Source organism: Gossypium hirsutum, chromosome D01 (assembly GCF_007990345.1).
Source record: "Gossypium hirsutum isolate 1008001.06 chromosome D01, Gossypium_hirsutum_v2.1, whole genome shotgun sequence".
NCBI classification, from domain to species: domain Eukaryota; kingdom Viridiplantae; phylum Streptophyta; class Magnoliopsida; order Malvales; family Malvaceae; genus Gossypium; species Gossypium hirsutum.
In genome coordinates this window covers 27,322,291-27,342,984 of record NC_053437.1, presented here as the reverse complement: position 1 = coordinate 27,342,984, position 20,694 = coordinate 27,322,291, and the positions used below count along the sequence as shown (strand labels likewise).

The following is a 20,694-nucleotide window of genomic DNA, read 5'->3' as shown; positions in this document are numbered from 1 at the left end:
GAATAAGATGCACGAGCCTCTCTATACAAAGCACAAAAATGTAAGGCGAGAGGGGACACCTTTGTTGAATACCTCTACTAGGAATGAATTCATCCGAGTTATCACCATTCCAAATAATCTGCATAAAGGTAGTAGAAATGCAGTCCACGATAATTCTGGATAAAGTCGGGGGAATACCTGCATTAGATAGGGAGTCTTCGATGAAATCTCAATGGAGATGATCATAAGCCTTTTCAAAGTCCACTTTAATAGCCATCCAACTTTTTTTCCATCCAACTTTAATAGCCATCGAATGAATAATTTCCTGAGCGACAATAATGTTATCAATTATGTGTCTCATTGCCACAAAGCTCACTTGGTTCTGTGCAATAAGTGAGGGAAAAACTAGTTTGAACCGATTAGTAATAATATTTGTAATAATCTTGTATAAAACATTACAAAGACTGATTGGTAAAAATTGTGAGAAAGTTTCAGGGCTCCAAACTTTGGGAATAAGGATTACAATCTAGAACTAGACCTGAAAAAATTCCACACACCCAATCGCAAACATTTGGGCCAATAGTCTCCCATTGATTCTGATAAAATAGGGCATGAAACCCATCCAGTCTTGGAGCCTTCAAGGGACCCATACTGAACATAGCATCTTGAATCTCCTCATTAGTCACCTTCATGGCTAGATTTTCAAGAACAACAGGCTCAATTCTTGGAAAATAACCATGTAAAGGAAATACACCATGGCTTTGGCCATTCAACGAGTAGAGTGAGGAAAAGAAACATACAACTTCCCTCTGAAGCTTATCATCATCATAGCACCAATGTTCACCCAACTTCAAAGCTGAAATTTTATTAAATTTCCTCCTCATAATAGTCTTACTATGAAAGAAATTTGTATTTCGATCTTCATTTTGAATCCATTCCACCCTGGATTTATGCCTCCTAATGACTCTTCTTCGTCAAGATATTTTTCATACTATGTACACAAATCAAGCTCAAGATTCAAAAGGAACCTCGAACACTTACAACCCAAGGAGGCCTGAACCCTTTCGATACGACGGGCAAGAAGACATTTTCTTTTAATAATATGCCCATACACCTCTTTATTCCATCTTTTTAACTCTAAAGTAAGGATGTTAATAGAAGTAGAAATGTCCAAACCATGTTTCCAATTATTCCAAATGAAATTATTGAAGGATGGATGCTACACCCAAGAACCCAATAAATGAAACAGCCTATTATGATATATCCATTCATGAGGGTTCATTAAAATCAAAATGAGTCTATGATCGGACTTCAAGCATAGGAGATGAAATGCTGTAGCTTTTAGAAAAGAACTACCACATTCCCTATTTCCTACTACCCTATCTAATCTTTTAAAGATGGCTCATTTCCTCCATATGAATTGTGGTCCTTTGAATCCAAGGTCCCGCAAGCCATTATGAAAAATAAAGTTTTGAAAGATTTTACACCCCATAGAAGTCAGTCGACCACCCCTTTTCTCCTCTAGGGATCAAATAGAGTTGAAATCACCCACCAAAATCCATAGATCATTGACCGAAGAGTAATACAATTCAAACGATCCCACAAGAATTTACATTTTTGCTTATCCGGGCTACCATAAACAAATGTCACAAGTAAGATTTTAGAATCTGTCCGTCCTTTAATACAATAGTGAACAAATTGCAAATCGTTCAGCAGAACATGGACTTGTATACTATTCCTCCAACAAATCTACAACCCACCAGAAAAACCTCTAGCTTTATTTCTATGAGAAAATCAAAACCAAGCTTTGAAATAATATCATCGGCCTTAGGGCCGTTTACTCTAGTCTCAAGGAAACAAGCTATTTCAAACTCATATTCAGCAAGAAAATCTTTCACAACTCTACTAATTTGGGTTGGCACACCCTTAATAGTTTCACACAAAAAAATTGGGTATTATCATAAAAAATAAAAGAAGTAGAAAGACCACATACCCAACTCAAACTCTATAGGAGGGAGCCTCATCTGTTATCAAAGAAGCCCCATGTGACATCCCAGTATTCTCAATCAAGCTCTCTGACACAAGATTATCTATAATTCTGGTCATCGCATCAAAAATATGGGCTCTTATCTAGGCACGAACTATGAATTCACTGTCCTTGCTTCTAAAACTATTCAGAGGTTTGTTCACAACCCTTGATGAGTACCTTTTCCTCTAAACCATCTAATTCCTGAATGTATCTAAAAATTGACTCATAAATCTCTCTTCCAAAATTTGTTTCCCTTCATGCATTAGTTTATTCCTATCTATCCAGATTACCCATATCGCACAGCAAAACAAACGACGTTGGGTGATTGACCTTCTCCTAAAAACCTAGGTAATCCATTTTCTGCTATCCAGATTTGGCATTGACACTAGCCATGTGAAGTTTAAATTTTCCTATACTTCCAATGTTATAAGACACTCATGAAAGACATGATCGAGATTCTCCACAGCCTCTCTACATCTGGGACACAGTACATCCACCATCAGTCTTTTGTAAAATAGATTAGCTAAAGTAGGTAGAAAGTTCCATGAAATTCTCCAGATTGTAATTTTAAGTTTAGTATGAAGGTGTAATTTCCAAAGTTTCTAGTAAAAATCTTTAAAATAATTCTAAATGTTACTAGCATTAAGATCTATGTTACCTGCTTGTAATAGTTTATAGGCACTTCGTACTAAGAACTCCCCTGAAGGCTCACCTCTCCACACCAGCATATTGTCATGTACCTTCTTCGCTAATGGAATTTGCAACTGCATCAACTTTTATAAAGGTATTTTTAATAACCTCTACTTTTTACTTTTTCAAATTATTGTCTATTAGATCCGAAACTGATGATATCTCGACATTATTGATACTACTACTCAACTTGTAACTAGCTGGCCCTAGTAACCACGCATCTCCAGCTACTAAAATTTTCACACCAGTACCAACCCTCCAACACAGTTCACTCTATAGAAGACCTCTCGCTGTCCACATGTACTTCCAGGTATAATAAGGTAGATTCCCTAATATGGCATTTAAAAAATCAGAATTCGAGTTTAGCTTTTAAAACACGAGCTCGTCAAGAATTTTGATAAGTAATAAAGCACCACCCCTATTTTGCTAACAATGCCAAATTAAACTTTGCTAAGCTTTGAAAACCCAAACCCCTATTTTCTTTCCACTTGCACAAACGATTCCATTCGCACCAATGAATATTCATCCTTTCATACCCCTTTTGCTACCAAAATCTTGCCCTAATGCTTTCCAAATCCCCACAAAGTGTCTTTGGAAGCAAAAAACAAGCCATTGAGTACATCGAAATAGTTTGTAAAAAAAATTCAATGAAGACCTCTTTTCCTTCTTGTGACAAAAATCTCATACTCCAGCTATCAATCCTTTTCTTAAACCGATCCTTTAAAATTTGGAACGATACCTTTTTCTGCCTCCCCACCATATTTGGTAGCGCTAAATACCTCTCAAGATCATTCGAATATCTAACCCTTAAAATACGTGAAACCAGTTGTCTATCTCCTTCAGAAGTATTTGAACTGTAAAAAAAAAAAGTGGATTTTTCATAATTAATGCATTGCCACAAACACATCTCGTACTCCCTTAAGACCGTTTTTAAATTTTGAGCCCCTTTATCATTAGCTTCTCCAAAAAGAACACAATTGTCAGCAAATAGCAAATGTCATATTTGAGAACCCCTCTTACTAACCTTCACCCCTTTTATCAAACCATCTCTCAAAGCAAGTCTTATAAAAGTCGATAGCTCTTCACTAGAAATCAAGAAAAGAAACAAACTTAGCTGATCCCCTTGCTGAAGTCCCTAGTAGGTCTGAATACCTCCTTAGCTTCCCCATTCACAATAGCTAAGTACAAGACAAAAATGATACATTTTATGGTAATCTCCACCCATGACCTATCGAACCTCATACGTTCCATCATCACTCTTAAAAATTGTCATTCAACCCGATCATATGTTTTACTCATATCTAATTTCAGCGCCATAAACCTTTTTTTCCCTATTCTCTTTTGTCGAAAAGTATGCAAAATCTCATAACCTAACAACACATTATTAGATATCAATAGACCCAGCACAAAAGCATTTTGAGCATTATCAATACAAATATCCAAGACTTTCTGAAAACTGTTAGCTACCATATTCGCTACAAATTTATAAAGAACAGTGCACAAGCTAATTAGCCTAAAATTCACTAAATTCATCAGATAGGGAATTTTAAGGATTAACACAATATTGATAATGTTCAAAGAGTCTATCTTCATACCTTCAACCAAGATTCCCAAGCAGTAGGAAGTGATGTCTCTCCCCACTACATGCTAATATTTTTGAAAGAATAAAGTCGGGAATCCATTTGCTCTAGACGCTTTGTTGGCCCAATATCTTTCAATGTTGAATAGACCTCTTCCTCTGTATACTTTTCCATTAGCATCTGACTCAAATCATTCGAAATACATCTCTTCACCCATAATAAAATATGATCGGCATCTTCAACCTCACTTGTCAAGAACATGATTTGAAAATAACTTCGGGCAACTTCTTCCATTTCACCATCATCTTTAGTCACCCTCCCATCATCATATTCCAAGCATCCAATAGTGTTCATTCTTCTATGATGAGAAGCATAGTTGTGGAAAAACTTCGTGTTTTTATCCCCTAACCTCAACTAGCTAGCACATGTTATCTGCTGCTAATACATTTCATCCTTATCGATATCTAAATTAAGAAGGATTTTAGTATCGATAAATTCTACAAGATTTTCGTCAACTATTTTCTCATCCATCATCTCTTCCAATTTTCTAGTCAGATCCCTCTTGAGACCCTCCTTTTTACTCCTAACAAAACCCGCCCATCTTCCCAAACCAATCCTTAAGTATTCCAACTTAGCAAAAATATCACCCGAAGTAGAATTCCATATTCGTTTCACCTCCCCTTCAAATGATTCTTTTATTACCTACCATACCTCAAATCAAAACATTTTCAGCCTTAGCCTGTTCCTCTCATGCTCTGTATGAATAAGAAGAGGACAATGATCCTAAAATGAATGAGGTAAATACTGAATCATTGCACTCGAAATCATGTTCATCCATTTGACATTCGCCACGCCTTTATCCAGCCGCTCTCTGGAATTTGTTTCCGGTAAGTTTCCTGTTTCCCAAGTAAACCATGCTCCAGAGTATCCAACATCCATTAACTGACATTCTTCTAATACTCCTTGAAAAACCTTCATTCTCCTTTCTTCCCTTGGCACCCCCAACCTTCTCAAAAGAACACATGATCTTATTAAAATCTTCACACACTAACTAAGATAAATCCTGGGAACGTCCTGGATTTCTCAATAAATTCCATGAATAATCTCTACTACGCACAAATGAAGCCCCATAGAAACTAGTAAACCTCCACTATTTATTTTCTCTAGTCTCTTGAAATTCAATGTCTATGTGGCTTCTAAAGAAACTCTTTAGATTAATTATAATATTCTCCTTCCAAGCCAAACAAAGACCTCATTGTAAACCATTAGCCAAAACATCAATACCATTTAAAAACCCACACCTTCTACGCACATTCTCCATTCACACATTACTTATTTTAGTCTTCATAAAGAAGACCACCTTGGGATTATACACCTTCAGCATATGCCGAAGTCTTCTTATAGCTTGTGGACTCCCCAAACCACAGACGTTCCAACAAATTATTTTCATTGTGGCAGGTCAGCTTGTCCCTTGGCAGCCGCTGATAAAAACTGAGCTCATCCCAATGATCTCCCCTCTATAACCACCAGTGAATCTATCACATTTGAAACACTGTGATTCCCAATATCCCTTCTGGCCTTTTCTTTCCATCTCCACCTTCTATAAGGCACTCCTCCCAGTCATATTCCATATATGTTTGTCCCAATATCTTTGAAGAGTCCACTTGCTTGTAGACATATATCTCAAATTACCTTTCAAGTTTAACCCCGAAACATGGTCTATACGCATCCCCGACTCTTTCCTTCCCCCTCTCAAGATCCCTACCCCAAATCAGAACGTCCTAGGACATTTCTCCTTATCTCACCTTCACCTTCCACTCTCAGCCACACACTATTAATCACAACAGCTCTTCTTGACTGGGCCTTTACCGGCAAATCCCATCCCATCTCTGCAACTTCTAATCCTTTAATCATTATAACTTGACAGAAAGAGTCATACAATGTTAGTCTTTTATATTTAAAATTGACATAGGAACACTTGCCAGACGAAAACATAATCTTCTTCTTTCACTTTTAAAATTTCTTAACATCAATCTGAACCCATATACGTAAGTAATTCCTCAGGCCCCTACCCAAACTCTTACCATCGTATTCCAAGAACATACCAACGAAATCACCTAATTGCTTTGCTATAGATTCAGAAAAAAACCTCAGAGGTAAATCATGCACTTGCACACAAAAAGTCACAAAGATTAACAGTACCTTTATCGGATCCTCACTATCCTCCAAACGATGAATCACCAAAGATGATTATTAAAAGTCCATGGAGCCCCATTTAACACCTGATTAATATCCATTTTATGAAAAAATCTAAACAAAAACCTCTTCTTCCCAGGTCTGAGATCTGAACCCCTCTCAAAGGATGCCATAGATTCACCATTGTACTTCTTATCGCCGGGAAGTGGATTACACTTGCCGTAAGAAAACACCAACCAGACAAAGATCATATACCACTGTCGAAGAATCGGATTCATTATGTACCAACAAAACCTCCTCTTCGCCATCTTCCAACGATAAATCTGCCAATTCATTCTCCATTGCCGAGTGTCTCTACCAACTTGATTAGAACCAGCCCCAAACTAATCACCGCCACCATCAAAACAAAAACAAAATCGAAAGAAACCTAAAAAAGAAAAACCAAAACGTGCTAGAGTAGCAGACTTATCATTTTATTAATTTTCTTTTATATTTAACATGTATACTTTTATATTAATCTTTTATATAAAATATAGTTTAATATGCAATAATCTTACTTTAATTAATAATTATAAGTTTATGCACTTATATGCAACAATCTTTAGTGTTTAATTAATGTAATTAATATCCCAAGATTATGACTATTAAATTATTTTCAAACCCTACACGATTTTTTGTTATTTTACCATATTCATTCTTTCCACGTATATGTTTTATAGATGTTAGAAAAGTATATATCATATATAATATTATTAATAGATGAAAAGAAGAAGAAGTAAATATAATATATTATTAAAAGCTATGGTATTTTTAATGTTGGTGTGTTTCAAGCTTGTGGTAATGATTAGTTGGCTTTGATTTCTTCATTTCATTGTATTTTAATCTAACTTATATTTTATATAATTTAACAAATTTATTCAAATATAATATGCGATATTAAAATATAAAACGTTTTATTTTATATGATTATAAGATTCAAATTTTAGAATTAATTATTTAAAAAAAACGAAGCCGAATATAAAATAAAACAGAAATTATATATTTTAATTATTTTTCTTTCTACAGAAATTTAATAAAACAATCAGGAAGAATTTGTCTGTACTATTTAAAAATGAGTTGTCACTTTGCGAATGAACACACGTCATAACTTTAATTAAAATTGTATCAATTAATTGATATTTTCATTTTCAAAATTACATCTATGAAATCAATCAATTATAGATGTTAAAATTTTGGATTGTAGGAGCATTTAGAAACCTTAAAAGGATGGAACATAAAACAGATTCCATGTTTCCACCAAATAAAACTGAACCTATTATTTTTATCGGTCAATATTTTATAACATACAAGTTTTAATTTATGTCAACAAAATAGTAATTAACTTTTTTTCCTTTATTAGACAACTAATTTGCTTAAATGAAATATTAATTTATGTCAACTAATTTTTTAATTGATTTTTTTTGTAAAAAAATGATAATTTTCTTTGTTTATAAATAGACAAATATCAAATTATTTAATACATTATTCAATATAAAAACATAATTTATATATAGTAAACATATTATTTGTTAAATCTTACAAACTTTTTTAATAAAATTTAATTAATAGATATAATTAACCCGTGCATTGCACGTGATAAAAAACTATTAAAATATATATTAAAGAATATTTTCATAATATTCTCTAATAATATAATATTAATCTGTGGATAAACTATAGTTTGAATTGTTAGAGTTTATTTAATAGTTAATTTCATATAGATAAAATTTAATTAAGGATGGTCGATTGAGTTTTAGCTCGACTAGCATGGGGTATTGTTTCCAATACAGGAGGATGTGGTTTTGAGTATGTTGAAACGTATTATCTTTCTATTTATACGTTGGGAGGGATTATGAGTAGTTTTAGACATTGTATCAAAAAGAGTAAATATAATTAAATCTTATAATGAGATTGTTCAAAAAAATTTAATTAAGGATGATAACGATTTTTTTGGATCGATTTTAGACAAAATTACAATTAAATATTTTGGTTTTTGAAAATACTATTTTTTATATTGTAAAAAATAAAATAATCATGAATTAGACTAATTTACCAGTAAATGCCAAAAAAAATTTACGGGACTAGGTTGATTGAATGAAAAATGACGGGAATGAGCCAATTTTTAAAAAACCCTTCCAGTTGGAAGCTTTTTTTAGGTGGTACGCAGAAAAGTGCTTCCATCCGGAAGCTCTTTCTGTCATTTTCTAGCAAAAGTACTTCCAGCTGAAAGCTCTTTTCCCCCGACAGTCACCTACTTTCAACGGCTATTTAATTAGTTATTGCCCCCACCCTCAACTTTATTAGTTGTTGCCCCCTCAACGGTAAAAAAAATTATCCTATAAACCCCCCACTACACCAGAACAGGTTTTTAGCGGCGTTTTTTAGGCCTTTAGCGGCGCTTTTTAATGCCACTAAAGGCATTTGCGGCGCTTGAGGAAGCGCCACAAAAAATGCCGCTAAGGATAACGTCGCTAACTTTTGCGGCGCTTACAGAAAAAAACGCTGCTAAAGGTCATGTTCTTTAGCGGCGCTTAGGAAAAAAACGCCGCTAATGATCATGTTCTTTAGCGGCGCTTGGGAAAAAACGCCGTTAAAGAACATGATCTTTAGCGGCGTTTAGGAAAAAAACGCCGCTAAAAGTAATGTTCTATAGCGACGCTTGGTAAAAAACGCCGCTAAAAGTAATGTTCTTTAACGGTGCTTCATCTACAAACGTCGCTAAAAGTAGTGTTCTTTCGCGGCGCTTATTTCACAAACGCCACTATATGATATGACTTTTAGCGGCGCTTTTTTAAAAAACGCCACTAATTTTGGGATTTTTTAAAATAAAATTTTCTGTTTTTTTCTGCCCTCCTGCAACAACAAATCAAAAGCAACCACATCTAAACTAACCAAAAACAATAAATTTATATAATATTTCAAATTAAATGACTAAAATAATATTAATATCAATAAATAAAAGTGAATTCATACTTTTCTTTACAAAAACGTTAAAAGTTCAAATGATAAAAATATTTATGCAATATACACTATGACGGTGGAAGTTGCGACTGCTGAAACATCTTCATCATAATCTGAAGCTGCAGTTGAAGTTCGTCGTACTTTTTTCTCTGCTCTGCTTCTCTCGATGCCACATCTGCTTGAAGTTGTAGCTGTAGTTGTTCATATTTCTTTTGAACCTCTGCTTCTCTCGCTGCTTCTCTCGCTGCAGCCTCTGCTTCCCTCGTTGCCGCCTCTGTTTTAAGTTGTTGCTGAAGTTCTTCATATTTCCTTTGAACCTCAAATGTGGTCGCTTGCATCTGAGCCATTTGGTCTTTTAACCTCTGAACTTCAGCTTGAGATTGACTCCTCGAAGCCATGTATTGGTGCGAGCTGGATCCAAAATATTGGGTTGGGCTGATAAAAGATCCTTGAAATCGAACCCGACCATACCTTTCAGGACCTAAAACTTCAGTAATAATCCGGTTATCAATGTCTTCAAGATGAACAGAACTATCACTAGAAGCAATCGCTTCGTACTCCGTCTTTTTATCCTTTAATTTTTCCTAATAAATAAATCACATAGTTAGGAACGCAATATATATTAAAAAAACAAATGCAATATAATAATAGTCGTATTACAAGCAATAAATTAAACCATTCGAAAATAAACACTATAAATAACTAAACAAGTCAAATCGTATTAAGTAAACGTACCATAATTTCACCAGCTCCAAGAGTCATAGCAGATCCATCTTTCTTCTTATGTGTAATTTATTCTTTACAATACAAAAATTTAAGTTTTATTATATTTTATTTTATTCATAATTTAATATATTTTCTCTCGTAAAGTAGTTTAAATCAACTGTGATTGAAAATTAGTAATAAATAGTTAGCTGTTATATATATACGACTTCTCCTTAATAAAAACTTTTTGTATTAATCAATATTATTTGTTAATTATAATTTAAATGTAAATTGTACCACTATATAATAAATAGAACAAAATATTAATTATTTCAACTTATAAGATTTTTGTTACTATTAGCAGCGCTTCGGCAAAAACGCCGCTAAAGGCCAGAGAATTAGTGGCGCTCAGATAAAAACGCCGCTAAAGATCCGAGCATTAGCGGCGCTTAGATAAAAACGCCGCTAAAGGCCAGAGAATTAGCGACGCTTAGATAAAAACGCCGCTAAAGGTTTAAAAAATCGCAAAAACGACGTCGTTGGTCTTAGGTTTTTTGTGGCGCTTTATATAAAACGCCGCTAATTCCTATTTTTAGCGGCGCTTCTGGGAAATCGCCGGCGCTTTGGCTAAATCGCCGCTAATGCTCGATTTTTTGTGGTGCTTTTGTTCCAAACGCCACTAAAAGTGCCACTAAAAGCCTATTCTGGTGTAGTGCCATTTCATTTTTTTTCCAATTCAATCTCAACTCTCTCTTATATTATCAATTCTCTTTCAAATTCCACTCAAAACCCAATTAAATTTTCTCTCTCTCAATTTTATTTACTTATTTATTTAAATTGTCTTAACATTTTTCTAAAATATTTTTTCTAATACAAAGTATTCATTTTTTTTCAAAATTATCTATTATAAATTCTGTAATCCGTCATGGTAAGAACCACATTTCCGTCAATAAATAATTTTCTGAAAAATTGACCACCACTCTAATATTAAGAAGGCGAAAAAAATTAATAACTCATATTTCATCCCTGCATAGTAGACGGAGTTTCGATTATGAATCCAATTCAAAATTTCAGGATTTGAATATACGATTGGGGGTAAAAACATGATTTTTTTAATTTTGAATTAAATTAATATTATTTAGCATCTCAAAAAATTATCACAAAATACTTAATTAAAAATCTCAAAAAACCCTAAACCTTACTTTAAATAAACAAAACACTAACCCTAAATCCTAATTTAAATAAACAAAACCCTAATGCGCTTGAAAAATTAGAAGAAAAGCGCTTTTGCTGACTTGGCAGAAAGAGCTCCCTGCTGGAAACACTTTTTTGCATATCACCTGAAAAAACTTTCAAAAATAGTTTTCAGTTGGAAGCATTTTTCAAAAATTAGCTCATTCCTATTATTTTTCATTTAATCGGCCAAGTCTAATAAATGTTTTATTTTTTTGGCATTTAATGATAAATTAGTCCATGAATTAAATAAAAATAAAAGTAATTAATTCGATTTTAATGATTTCAATTATTTAACATGTAACCCTAAAATCAAACCAATCCTAGTAAGAAGTGGATTTAATCAGCCAAAACGAAAAGAAAGAGTTGACGTGGTTTTTAATTTTCTCGATTCCTTTTTGTAGTATAAAGTTTTTAAGTAGAATTACTAAAAAGTACAAAAATAAATCATATCTTATTTTTTTTATATATAAAATTAATAAAAAAAACAATGATTTTAATTTTAACATAAATTTTTAATAAATATACGTTTCAGATATTGTTTTTCACTCGTACACTGAGTTTGCCGTAATCTATACTTTATCTACATATAACGCATTCTTGATCTTCTTAATGGTTAAAATTCAGTTTTAGTCCTTATCTTATATTCAATTTAAAATTTATTCTTAATTTTTTTATAATGTCATTAATTAGTCTAAATATTTTATTTTGATTAAAATGTTAACATAAATTTTTTAAATTTGCATCTTCTTAGGTTTATACAGTAATCGTTACAATTCAGTTTTAGTCCTTATCTTATATTCAATTTGAATTTTATTCTTTATTACAATATCATTAATTAGTTTAAATATTTTATTTTGATTAAAATACTAACATGAATTTTTTAGATTTATTTATATCATTAAAATTTTCTGTTAAATTTATATCTATTACAATGTCACAATATTAATAATTGGATTTGTATTTTTAAATTCAAAAAATAAAAATGATAAACTCTTAAGGTTTAAATTCTAAAATTTAAAAAAAAAAGTGTATAGATGTGAAGCATATTTTAATTTCCAAAATCTAATTAATAAAAATAAGTAACCGAAGAATTGGTATTAATTGAAACAAGTATATTCCAGTATAAGTAATAATAAATTAGTTTTTTTTATATTTTTATAAAATGTAAAATTATCTATAAATAAATTATCCATCCCCTCAAACGTTTCTCCCGAAGCAAAACAAACTGAAAACAAAATCAAATAAAGTAATTATTGAAAACTAGATTTTTAATCTAACAAAACGTTTCAATTTGCATCTTCCAATCACTTTGAAAGCAGTTTTTTGAGGTAAAAATCCCCCAATAAGAAGGGGAAAAGAAACAGTTAGTTGCTCCGGAAATGGCGGACGCGTTTTGTTCGGACTGCAAGCGGAACACAGAGGTCGTTTTCGACCATTCCGCCGGCGACACCGTCTGTTCGGAGTGCGGCTTGGTCTTAGAGTCGCATTCTATCGACGAGACATCGGAGTGGAGAACCTTCGCCAACGAGTCCGGCGATAATGATCCCGTCCGTGTCGGCGGTCCCACCAATCCGCTTTTGGCGGATGGCGGTTTATCCACCGTTATCGCTAAGCCTAATGGTGCTTCCGGGGAGTTCCTCTCGTCCTCGCTGGGTCGGTGGCAGAATCGCGGGTCGAATCCGGATCGGGGGTTGATTCTCGCTTTTAAGACTATTGCTACAATGTCTGATAGGTATTCAAATTCCTTTTTTTGGGTTTTTGGATGGATTTGTTTGCAATTGGTTTTTGCTTGGTAGGAGTTCGTTTTGTTGGTAAACAATTTTAGGTAATTTAAAAACTGGATATTAGTATTATGAATTTTGTGTGAAATTATTAGAGTTTTACTTGATTTGAGATTGATATGTCCATTGTTTCTGGGGAAAAATTAATGGGGAGGCCTTAGAGATTTTGAGGATTTCTGATCTATTTCATGGTTTTGGTTGCCGTTGCCATTTGAGAGAAGAGATACTTCAATTGTTGGTGAAAACAATTTATGATGCAGTTTCTTTTAACATGTCTACTTGTTTGTATTGAAGAAAATTATGGAACAATACTAGCTTGAGGGCTGATTCTAGGAAATTTAGAATTGATTGGAAAGTGCTATGCTTTTCAATTCTATTTTTCTTAAAAGCATTGATGTTTCTAATCTATGTGAATCCTTTGTGAAAAGCTTTAAATACTAGCTTTCAATTAATATTCTGTTTTAGGCGTACGGTTTTGTGTATTTCTTTGTTTTCCCCTACCCTTTCTCAATGAAAGGGATTTCTATGCTTGAGAGAGTAATTTACTATGAAATGTTACTTATTGGTATAAAATTATGTTTCAGGTTGGGTCTTGTCGCGACCATCAAGGTATGCTGCCTGATACAAATATAATTTGAATCATTTATGGTGTTTGAGCTTATTACCATGGACTGATGACATGTACATATGGACATATTATTGATATACTCCCATTTTGGTATTCATGTGTATGTATATTATTGATATAAGTTTGCATTGCTGCCATGGACCATATAAAAGGGTATAAGATGTACTAAATCAATACTGAGTTGAAACAAAGTCAAAAGTATAGGATGACAGACTCTAAGATTGAGTTGTTTGAAATTGGATGCCTGTAGTGTAAATATTGGCAAATTTGTGGTAAATGAGCCGACTAGAAATAAGGTATCAATATGAAACCCTAATCTCCATCACTGTTTATGGCTTGAAAGCCTCAAATACATACAAATATAATCATAACTACTGCCATTCCCTTTCTCAATCACTGTATGAGTAGGAAGGAGTTATCAAATTTAAACCCCAATTTTGTGCATGAGTTGAAAGCATGAAATACTTATAAAGGTTAACATAGGCACATAGCTGTTGCAGGTCCCTCTTAGAGTCCCAGTCTATGCATAAATAAAAGCAAGTTATAAATTTAAACCTCCATCCTATGCGTGCATTAGTAGACAGAAGCTTCTGCTGCTCTTAGTCACCTTGCGGTGAAGAAAGATGATTAAGTTAAGGTTGATGGCTGGAAAAGAAATCATCTTGTTTATTACTCAAAATTGTTGGTAAGGGTGTGTGATTTATAGGTTTGAAGATGTAACTAGAGCTCTACCATCAATAGATAGGAAAAGTTACTGGACAATTATACATTATTGTTTGATATATTTATTATTTTACTTAATATTTGACTATCTTTATATATGGACACTATTTCAGTTGTATAAGAACTAAGACTTTATCCTTGATATGTATCAGCAACCCATAAAACATAAAGATTTAAGTAACCATAGGAAGTTACCATGGAATAGAAGGCTAGGATGCAATGCTCTATAATTTGAAATAATTTCTCTTCATCTGGCCTCTTAAATTTTCTTGGAATCTCTACACCTAGTGTTCTACTCCTCAATGATTGTCTTCTAAAGATCACCACTAATAGTGAGCATGTTTATGTTTCTAAAAGAAAATTATTTTGCATTTGAAGTATTTGTTTCAAGCTAATTTAGGGTTGCCAGTGACATCTTGGTTTAATGGCAAGGAGGAGGCTATGGGACTTTGAGATCCCTAGTTTGAGTCTCACCATGTGTGGGCTTAGTTTATTTTTGGAGATGTACGTATTCTGGTTTTTTAGTTTGATAGTTTAACATAGTTATTTATCTTTTCAATGATATATGAATGTAATGATTGATTATGATTGTAATTAGTTCTTTTTATGGTTGTATTTCGGAAAAGAAACGAAATGGAAAAGAAGTTAAATTTAGAGTTTTCATATTAATGGCTGTGATTTTTGGGGCTTTTGCCTTTGAAGGATCGAGCCAATGAGATATATAAGAAGGTGGAAGACCAGAAGTCTAGTAGAGGAAGAAATCAGGATGCATTGTTGGCTGCTTGCCTTTACATTGCTTGTCGACAAGAGGACAAGCCACGCACTGTCAAGGGTACAGCCTAAGATTCTTTTAACATCTGGATGCTTCATGATTTATCTTTCCTAATGTCTATGAGCTTCCTTGAACCTGTGGATTTCAAATAGAAATTTGCTCTGTTGCCAATGGAGCCACAAAGAAAGAAATTGGCCGAGCAAAAGAATACATAGTGAAACAACTGGGATTGGAGACTGGTCAGTCTGTGGAGATGGGAGCCATACATGCTGGTGACTTCATGGTGAGTTCCCCTCTTTGCCATATGTTTGGGAGCATTTCCATGGTTGAATATTGAATTATTTATTTTTGCTTACCATTTATGGTTGCTGCTGACTTTATTTTGTTTAATTATCAGAGGCGTTTTTGTTCCAATCTTGGCATGAATAATCAAGCAGTTAAAGCTGCCCAAGAAGCAGTTCAGAAGTCTGAGGAGTTTGATATAAGGTCGCTATTATTCTAATCTCATCATGAAGCTGTGAGCCTAAATAGAAATTTTTTTAGCCTTTTCCTTTCAAACGAACTTAAATATGGCTTGGATAATTCTGTATAGACCTATGTGACTTGACTCTTAAATTTTCTTTTAGTACCTATGTTTGACCTATATCTGGACATAGGTGTGAATATAATGACCCTCCAAATATCTGAACAACTTGGAAAAAATTAACCGTGCCTGTATTCAACATTTGCCCAAATCTGAGAAACATATGTGACATGTCTGGCTTATCAAGTTAACAGAATGGCTGATTAGGAAATGGGGATTTAAGTTGATTAACTGCTTGATTGGGAAAGAATTAGAAATGTTTGAGTTATTATTAGAATGGTGAACTAAAGAAAAAGAAGCTGATTAGAGCAGTAACTGACAATTATGGTTGAGATTTTGCAATAATTGCTCTTACTTTTTAAAGATTGTTATTATAATGGTGACTTATGAAATGCTGGTAGTGAGAAGCAACACCTTTTTGGGATATGGATGTTTGTAAGTATCTTGGCATTTATTTTCTAGAAATCATTAGTCAATTTCATTGATGGTTTGGTTATTCCATGTTCTTGCCGATTAGGTTGATCCTTGCAACCAAATTGTTCATTCAATTTGGTTACTTGTCTTTTGCATGTTTTGGAAAGTTTAAAGACACTGAAAGGAAAAGAAATAAAATAAAATGATTCTCCTTGACATTATTCCATGACTTCTCACAGATGTCATCTTATTTTCTCCCATTGTTTATCTTTACTGCTTTTTAACTCTTGGAGCTTGATAAGATGAATGTTTTATTCACTTAATATATACTTGCTAACAATTTGCAAAATTTTCGCAGGCGGAGCCCTATATCAATTGCAGCTGCAGTTATTTATATCATAACACAGCTGTCGGATGATAAGAAGCCCCTTAAAGGTTTGATATTATTTCCTTCTTACTTATTAACTAAAACTAAGATGTTTCATGTACTACTTTTAGGTGCTGAGGTTTTATATCGAATAACCCAACATGGTGTCTAAGCAATGTGTTTGTGTATCAAAATTAAAAAACAAGAACAGTGACATCAAAAAATTTTGAGCTACTGTTATGTTTCTCTGAAAAATGAACAAATGAATGCAGATATTTCTGTTGCTACGGGAGTTGCGGAAGGGACGATCCGAAATTCATACAAGGATCTTTATCCCCATGTGTCCAAGATAATACCAAACTGGTATGCCAAGGAAGAAGATCTCAAGAACCTATGCAGTCCTTGAATTACAGAACTGACAATAATGGAGATACCACAAACAAAACCCTAAGTGCTGAGTTCTCTTTCTCGGGATCTCGTGGAACTCTCAGTACATTCCGATAATGATGTTCTATTTTTTTTAATCCTTTTTTATTTTTCTTGCATAACTCCGCCCGTGCAAGTAGAGACAAAGGGGGAAGGGAGGAAATGTGGAAAAAGAAGTCTATGGTATTTACTGATTAATTTTTATGCATGTTCGAAGTTTTAGCAAATATTTTGAGGCTGTATCATTGATGTTTATCACCTATAATTTATTCCACTAGTTAACCCTTAAAAGGGCCAAAACTTAGCTACCATTTGGCCTCTAAACCCGTACAAAATAAAGACTATATTTGATAGAAAATACCGCAAAAAAGTCTTGTAGGGAAATCCCAACTGTTGAAATGATTGTAGGGCCTGTTGAAGGTCGGTATCCACTAATTGATTTTGAATCGATCTGTTTTGGTTGGAGTGGATTAATTGGTGGATTTATTTTAGACCAAGTATAAAGTGATTATGGTAATAGTTTGTTTCTATTTCACCAGTTAAATGAAATTATCATTTTACCCTTACATGTATAATCACTACAATGATAAAATTATATTAATGTGTTATAGAACAATTGTATTTTTATTTTTAAATTTTTTTAAAGAATTATATTTAAATAGTAACTTTATCCATAAGAGAAAGAAGTGTGTGGTGGAGCAAAACATACCTATCGTAAAGTGATGGTAAATTTGGTAATATTCACTTTTGTCCTACTCCATTGTTATATTCTTTACCGTTGCTGTATTATTTACCACTCTCATCGTCCTGTACAATTTTCATGTTTGAATTTGTTTAATTAAAATTTGTAAAGTTTGATTTTGAGTATTTTAAATATTTTAATTAATTTAATGTTATAAAATTAAAATCTGACAAGTGTATTTTGATAATAATTATATTATTTTTGTTTATTTTTTAAAAATTTAATTATAAATATATTAATAAATTTTGAAAAGGGGAGGGATTTATAAAGTAGTTTTACAAGATATAGAGAACTGTAAAATAAAAATAGTTTTATACAGACGTAAGTGTCATGAATTGCGCATGGGAGCACGCAACCATGACAAACTTGTGCGATCCATCGTATTTGAGGGAGGTCATTTGGCACAATCAAACTGGTTCGTTGCTTGGAGAGATTAAAAGCCCATCTCCAGAGCCCGATAAATATGGAAGATAATCTTCAAAGATATATAATTCGAGAAGATAAGATTATGTAGTCGTAGAGTTCTGATTGTATACAACTTTTAATTGTAGCCATTCATGTACTTTAATTTACACCGTTGATTTTAGGGAGGCTCAACTATAAATAGAGACCTCTTTACTCATTGTAATTCATTCAGTTGTAAATAAGAATCTTGAGAGTATTCACTCTAAACTTTTCTCTCAAGTGTTCTTGTTTTTCTTTGGCTTTTGTTCATCTTTCAAAGTTCGTTCTTACTTCGTTCTTCTGTTGTTCTTCGTGGGCGCCTTGAAGGAATTCTGTTGAATTTTTTATCGTTGCGAGTTAGGCTAACTTAGGCGTTTTTGAGAAAAGAAACTACCTAAGGCCGCATGGATCGCGTGGGAAAACTCTAAGTCCGTGACAGTTGGTATCGGAGCTAAGGTTCGAAGCCACCGTTGAAAGATGTCGAAAGAAGTTGAGGGAATGGAGACCCGTGGGAGGGCTAGGAAAGCTAGCCGTTCAAGGGACATATCTTGTCGTCATTCTCGAGAATTCCGTGAGGGATATCAAGGAGAGGATTGATAATGTCAATGATAGGCTCCATGAAAGATTGCAGTCCATGCAGGAGCAGCTCAAAGTGTATGTGTTGGATAATGTGGAACAATTGACTGGTAGAGATGATGCCATTGAGGCTATGGTGGTGGCCCTGAAAGGGGAGATTGCGGAGCTCAATGGTGAACTCATAATCTACAAGGCTGCTTTGGGCAATGGTGGGTTAGCTAATGTCGCACCTAAGCCCAATATTAATGTTCCCAAGCCCAAGGAGTTCAAGGGAACAAGGTCCGCAAGAGATGTGGACAACTTTCTGTGGGGAATCGTGCAATACTTCCGTGCCAAAGGCATCACAGAGGATGTCACTAAGGTAACTACTGCTGCGATGTATTTATCTGACGTTGCTTTGTTGTAATGGCATCGTAAGTCCACTGATGTGAGATGTGGTGGGATCAAAATCGGAACTTGGGAGGAGTTTCGATGTGAGTTCAAAGCACAATTTTACCCAGAGTATGCCGAGGATGAAGCTCGGGCAAAGTTACGTCGGCTTGCGCAACAAGACACTGTGAGGGAGTATGTACAGGAGTTTAGCGAACTTATGCTCCAAATCTCAGATATGGGGGAAAAAGAGGCATTCTTTTCCTTCATGGACGGATTAAAACCATGGGCGAAGCAAGAGTTGCAACGCCGAGGAGTTCAAGAACTCACCAAGGCTATGTCCGTAGCAGAATCGCTTGCTGAATTTGGTGGGAAGAAAGACAATGCCAATTCTTCTAAGCCCAGATTTAATCAAAAGGGTAATAGTGGGGGAGATAAAGAAAGGCCCATTAGGAACAGCAATGGTAAGAAGCCTTGGGACAAAAGAAAGAGTGGGCCTATAAGTTGCTTTCACTGTGATGGTCCACATATGATCAAGGACTGTCTAAAGAAGGCCGTTCTCACGACTATGGAAGTAAAGGGGGAGTTCGATGTAGAGGATAACAATCTTGGTTCGATACTAGGGGGTGTCAAAGATAGAATGAGCCATGGTTTGATGTTTGTAAACATTATTGTGGCTGGCAGAAAATTGAATGCGCTCGTTGACACAGGCGCTTTTGATTTGTTTATGTTTAAGGAGGCTGCTTGTAAACTAGGCCTCAAGATAGATAATGAAGTGGGTTGAATCAAAACAGTGAACTCAGAAAGTGTTTCAATCAAGGGGATTGCAAAGGGAGTGGATCTTCAGCTCGGCGAATGGTCCGGGAAGGTATCCATTAAGGTAATACCACTTGATGATTATGATTTTGTGGTTGGACTAAGTTTCCTTGATCAGGTTAATGTTCTTATTGCCCCTTCGAGCAATTACATGGTGATTTCGGACGCGAAACATCAATGCATGGTGAAAGTGGCAAGGAAAAGAAGCTTTGAGAGAAAAACACTGTCAGCAATTCAATTTGCTAAAGGAGTACGTAGAAATGAAGTCTCATATTTAGCCACTTTGAAGATCGAAGAGACCGTTGAGTCTGTTAGTAAGACCCCAAAAGAAGTGGGTCAACTGTTACAATCGTTTCGAGATGTAATGCCTACTCAATTGCCTAAAAATTTACCTCCCAAGAGGGAGGTAGACCACAAAATCGAGTTAGTGTCCAATGTGGTGCCGCCAGCAAGGGCTCCCTATCGTATGCCTCCACCAGAATTAAAAGAGTTACGAAAACAATTGAAGGAACTTTTGGATATGGGATTCATTAGACCATCTAAATCCCCATAATAATGGGTCCTTGAGAATGTGCATCGATTATCGAGCTCTAAACAAGATCACTGTGAAGAATAGGTACCACATTCCTCTTATTGTA

General features: G+C 34.3%; 1 protein-coding gene across 1 annotated transcript; it reads left to right on the top strand.

Annotated features, from left to right (window-relative positions):
• Positions 1-11,979: 11,979 nt before the first annotated feature.
• LOC107922540 (transcription initiation factor IIB-2) lies at positions 11,980-17,336 on the top strand. Its single transcript, XM_041086485.1, has 7 exons — positions 11,980-13,147; positions 13,781-13,805; positions 15,250-15,379; positions 15,472-15,602; positions 15,717-15,805; positions 16,675-16,751; positions 16,956-17,336. The coding sequence occupies exons 1-7, from the start codon at positions 12,795-12,797 to the stop codon at positions 17,087-17,089; spliced, it is 939 nt and encodes a 312-aa protein (XP_040942419.1). The 5' UTR covers positions 11,980-12,794; the 3' UTR covers positions 17,090-17,336.
• The last annotated feature ends 3,358 nt before the right edge of the window (positions 17,337-20,694 follow it).

What these genes read in the sequence shown, in the direction of transcription:
- LOC107922540 (XM_041086485.1), top strand. Translation starts at nt 12,795, where the DNA reads ATGGCGGACGCGTTTTGTTCGGACTGCAAGCGGAACACAGAGGTCGTT. An exon ending in CAAGCCACGCACTGTCAAGG is followed by an intron (nt 15,380 to 15,471) that starts GTACAGCCTAAG and finishes GATTTCAAATAG; the next exon opens with AAATTTGCTCTGTTGCCAAT. An exon ending in TGATAAGAAGCCCCTTAAAG is followed by an intron (nt 16,752 to 16,955) that starts GTTTGATATTAT and finishes AAATGAATGCAG; the next exon opens with ATATTTCTGTTGCTACGGGA.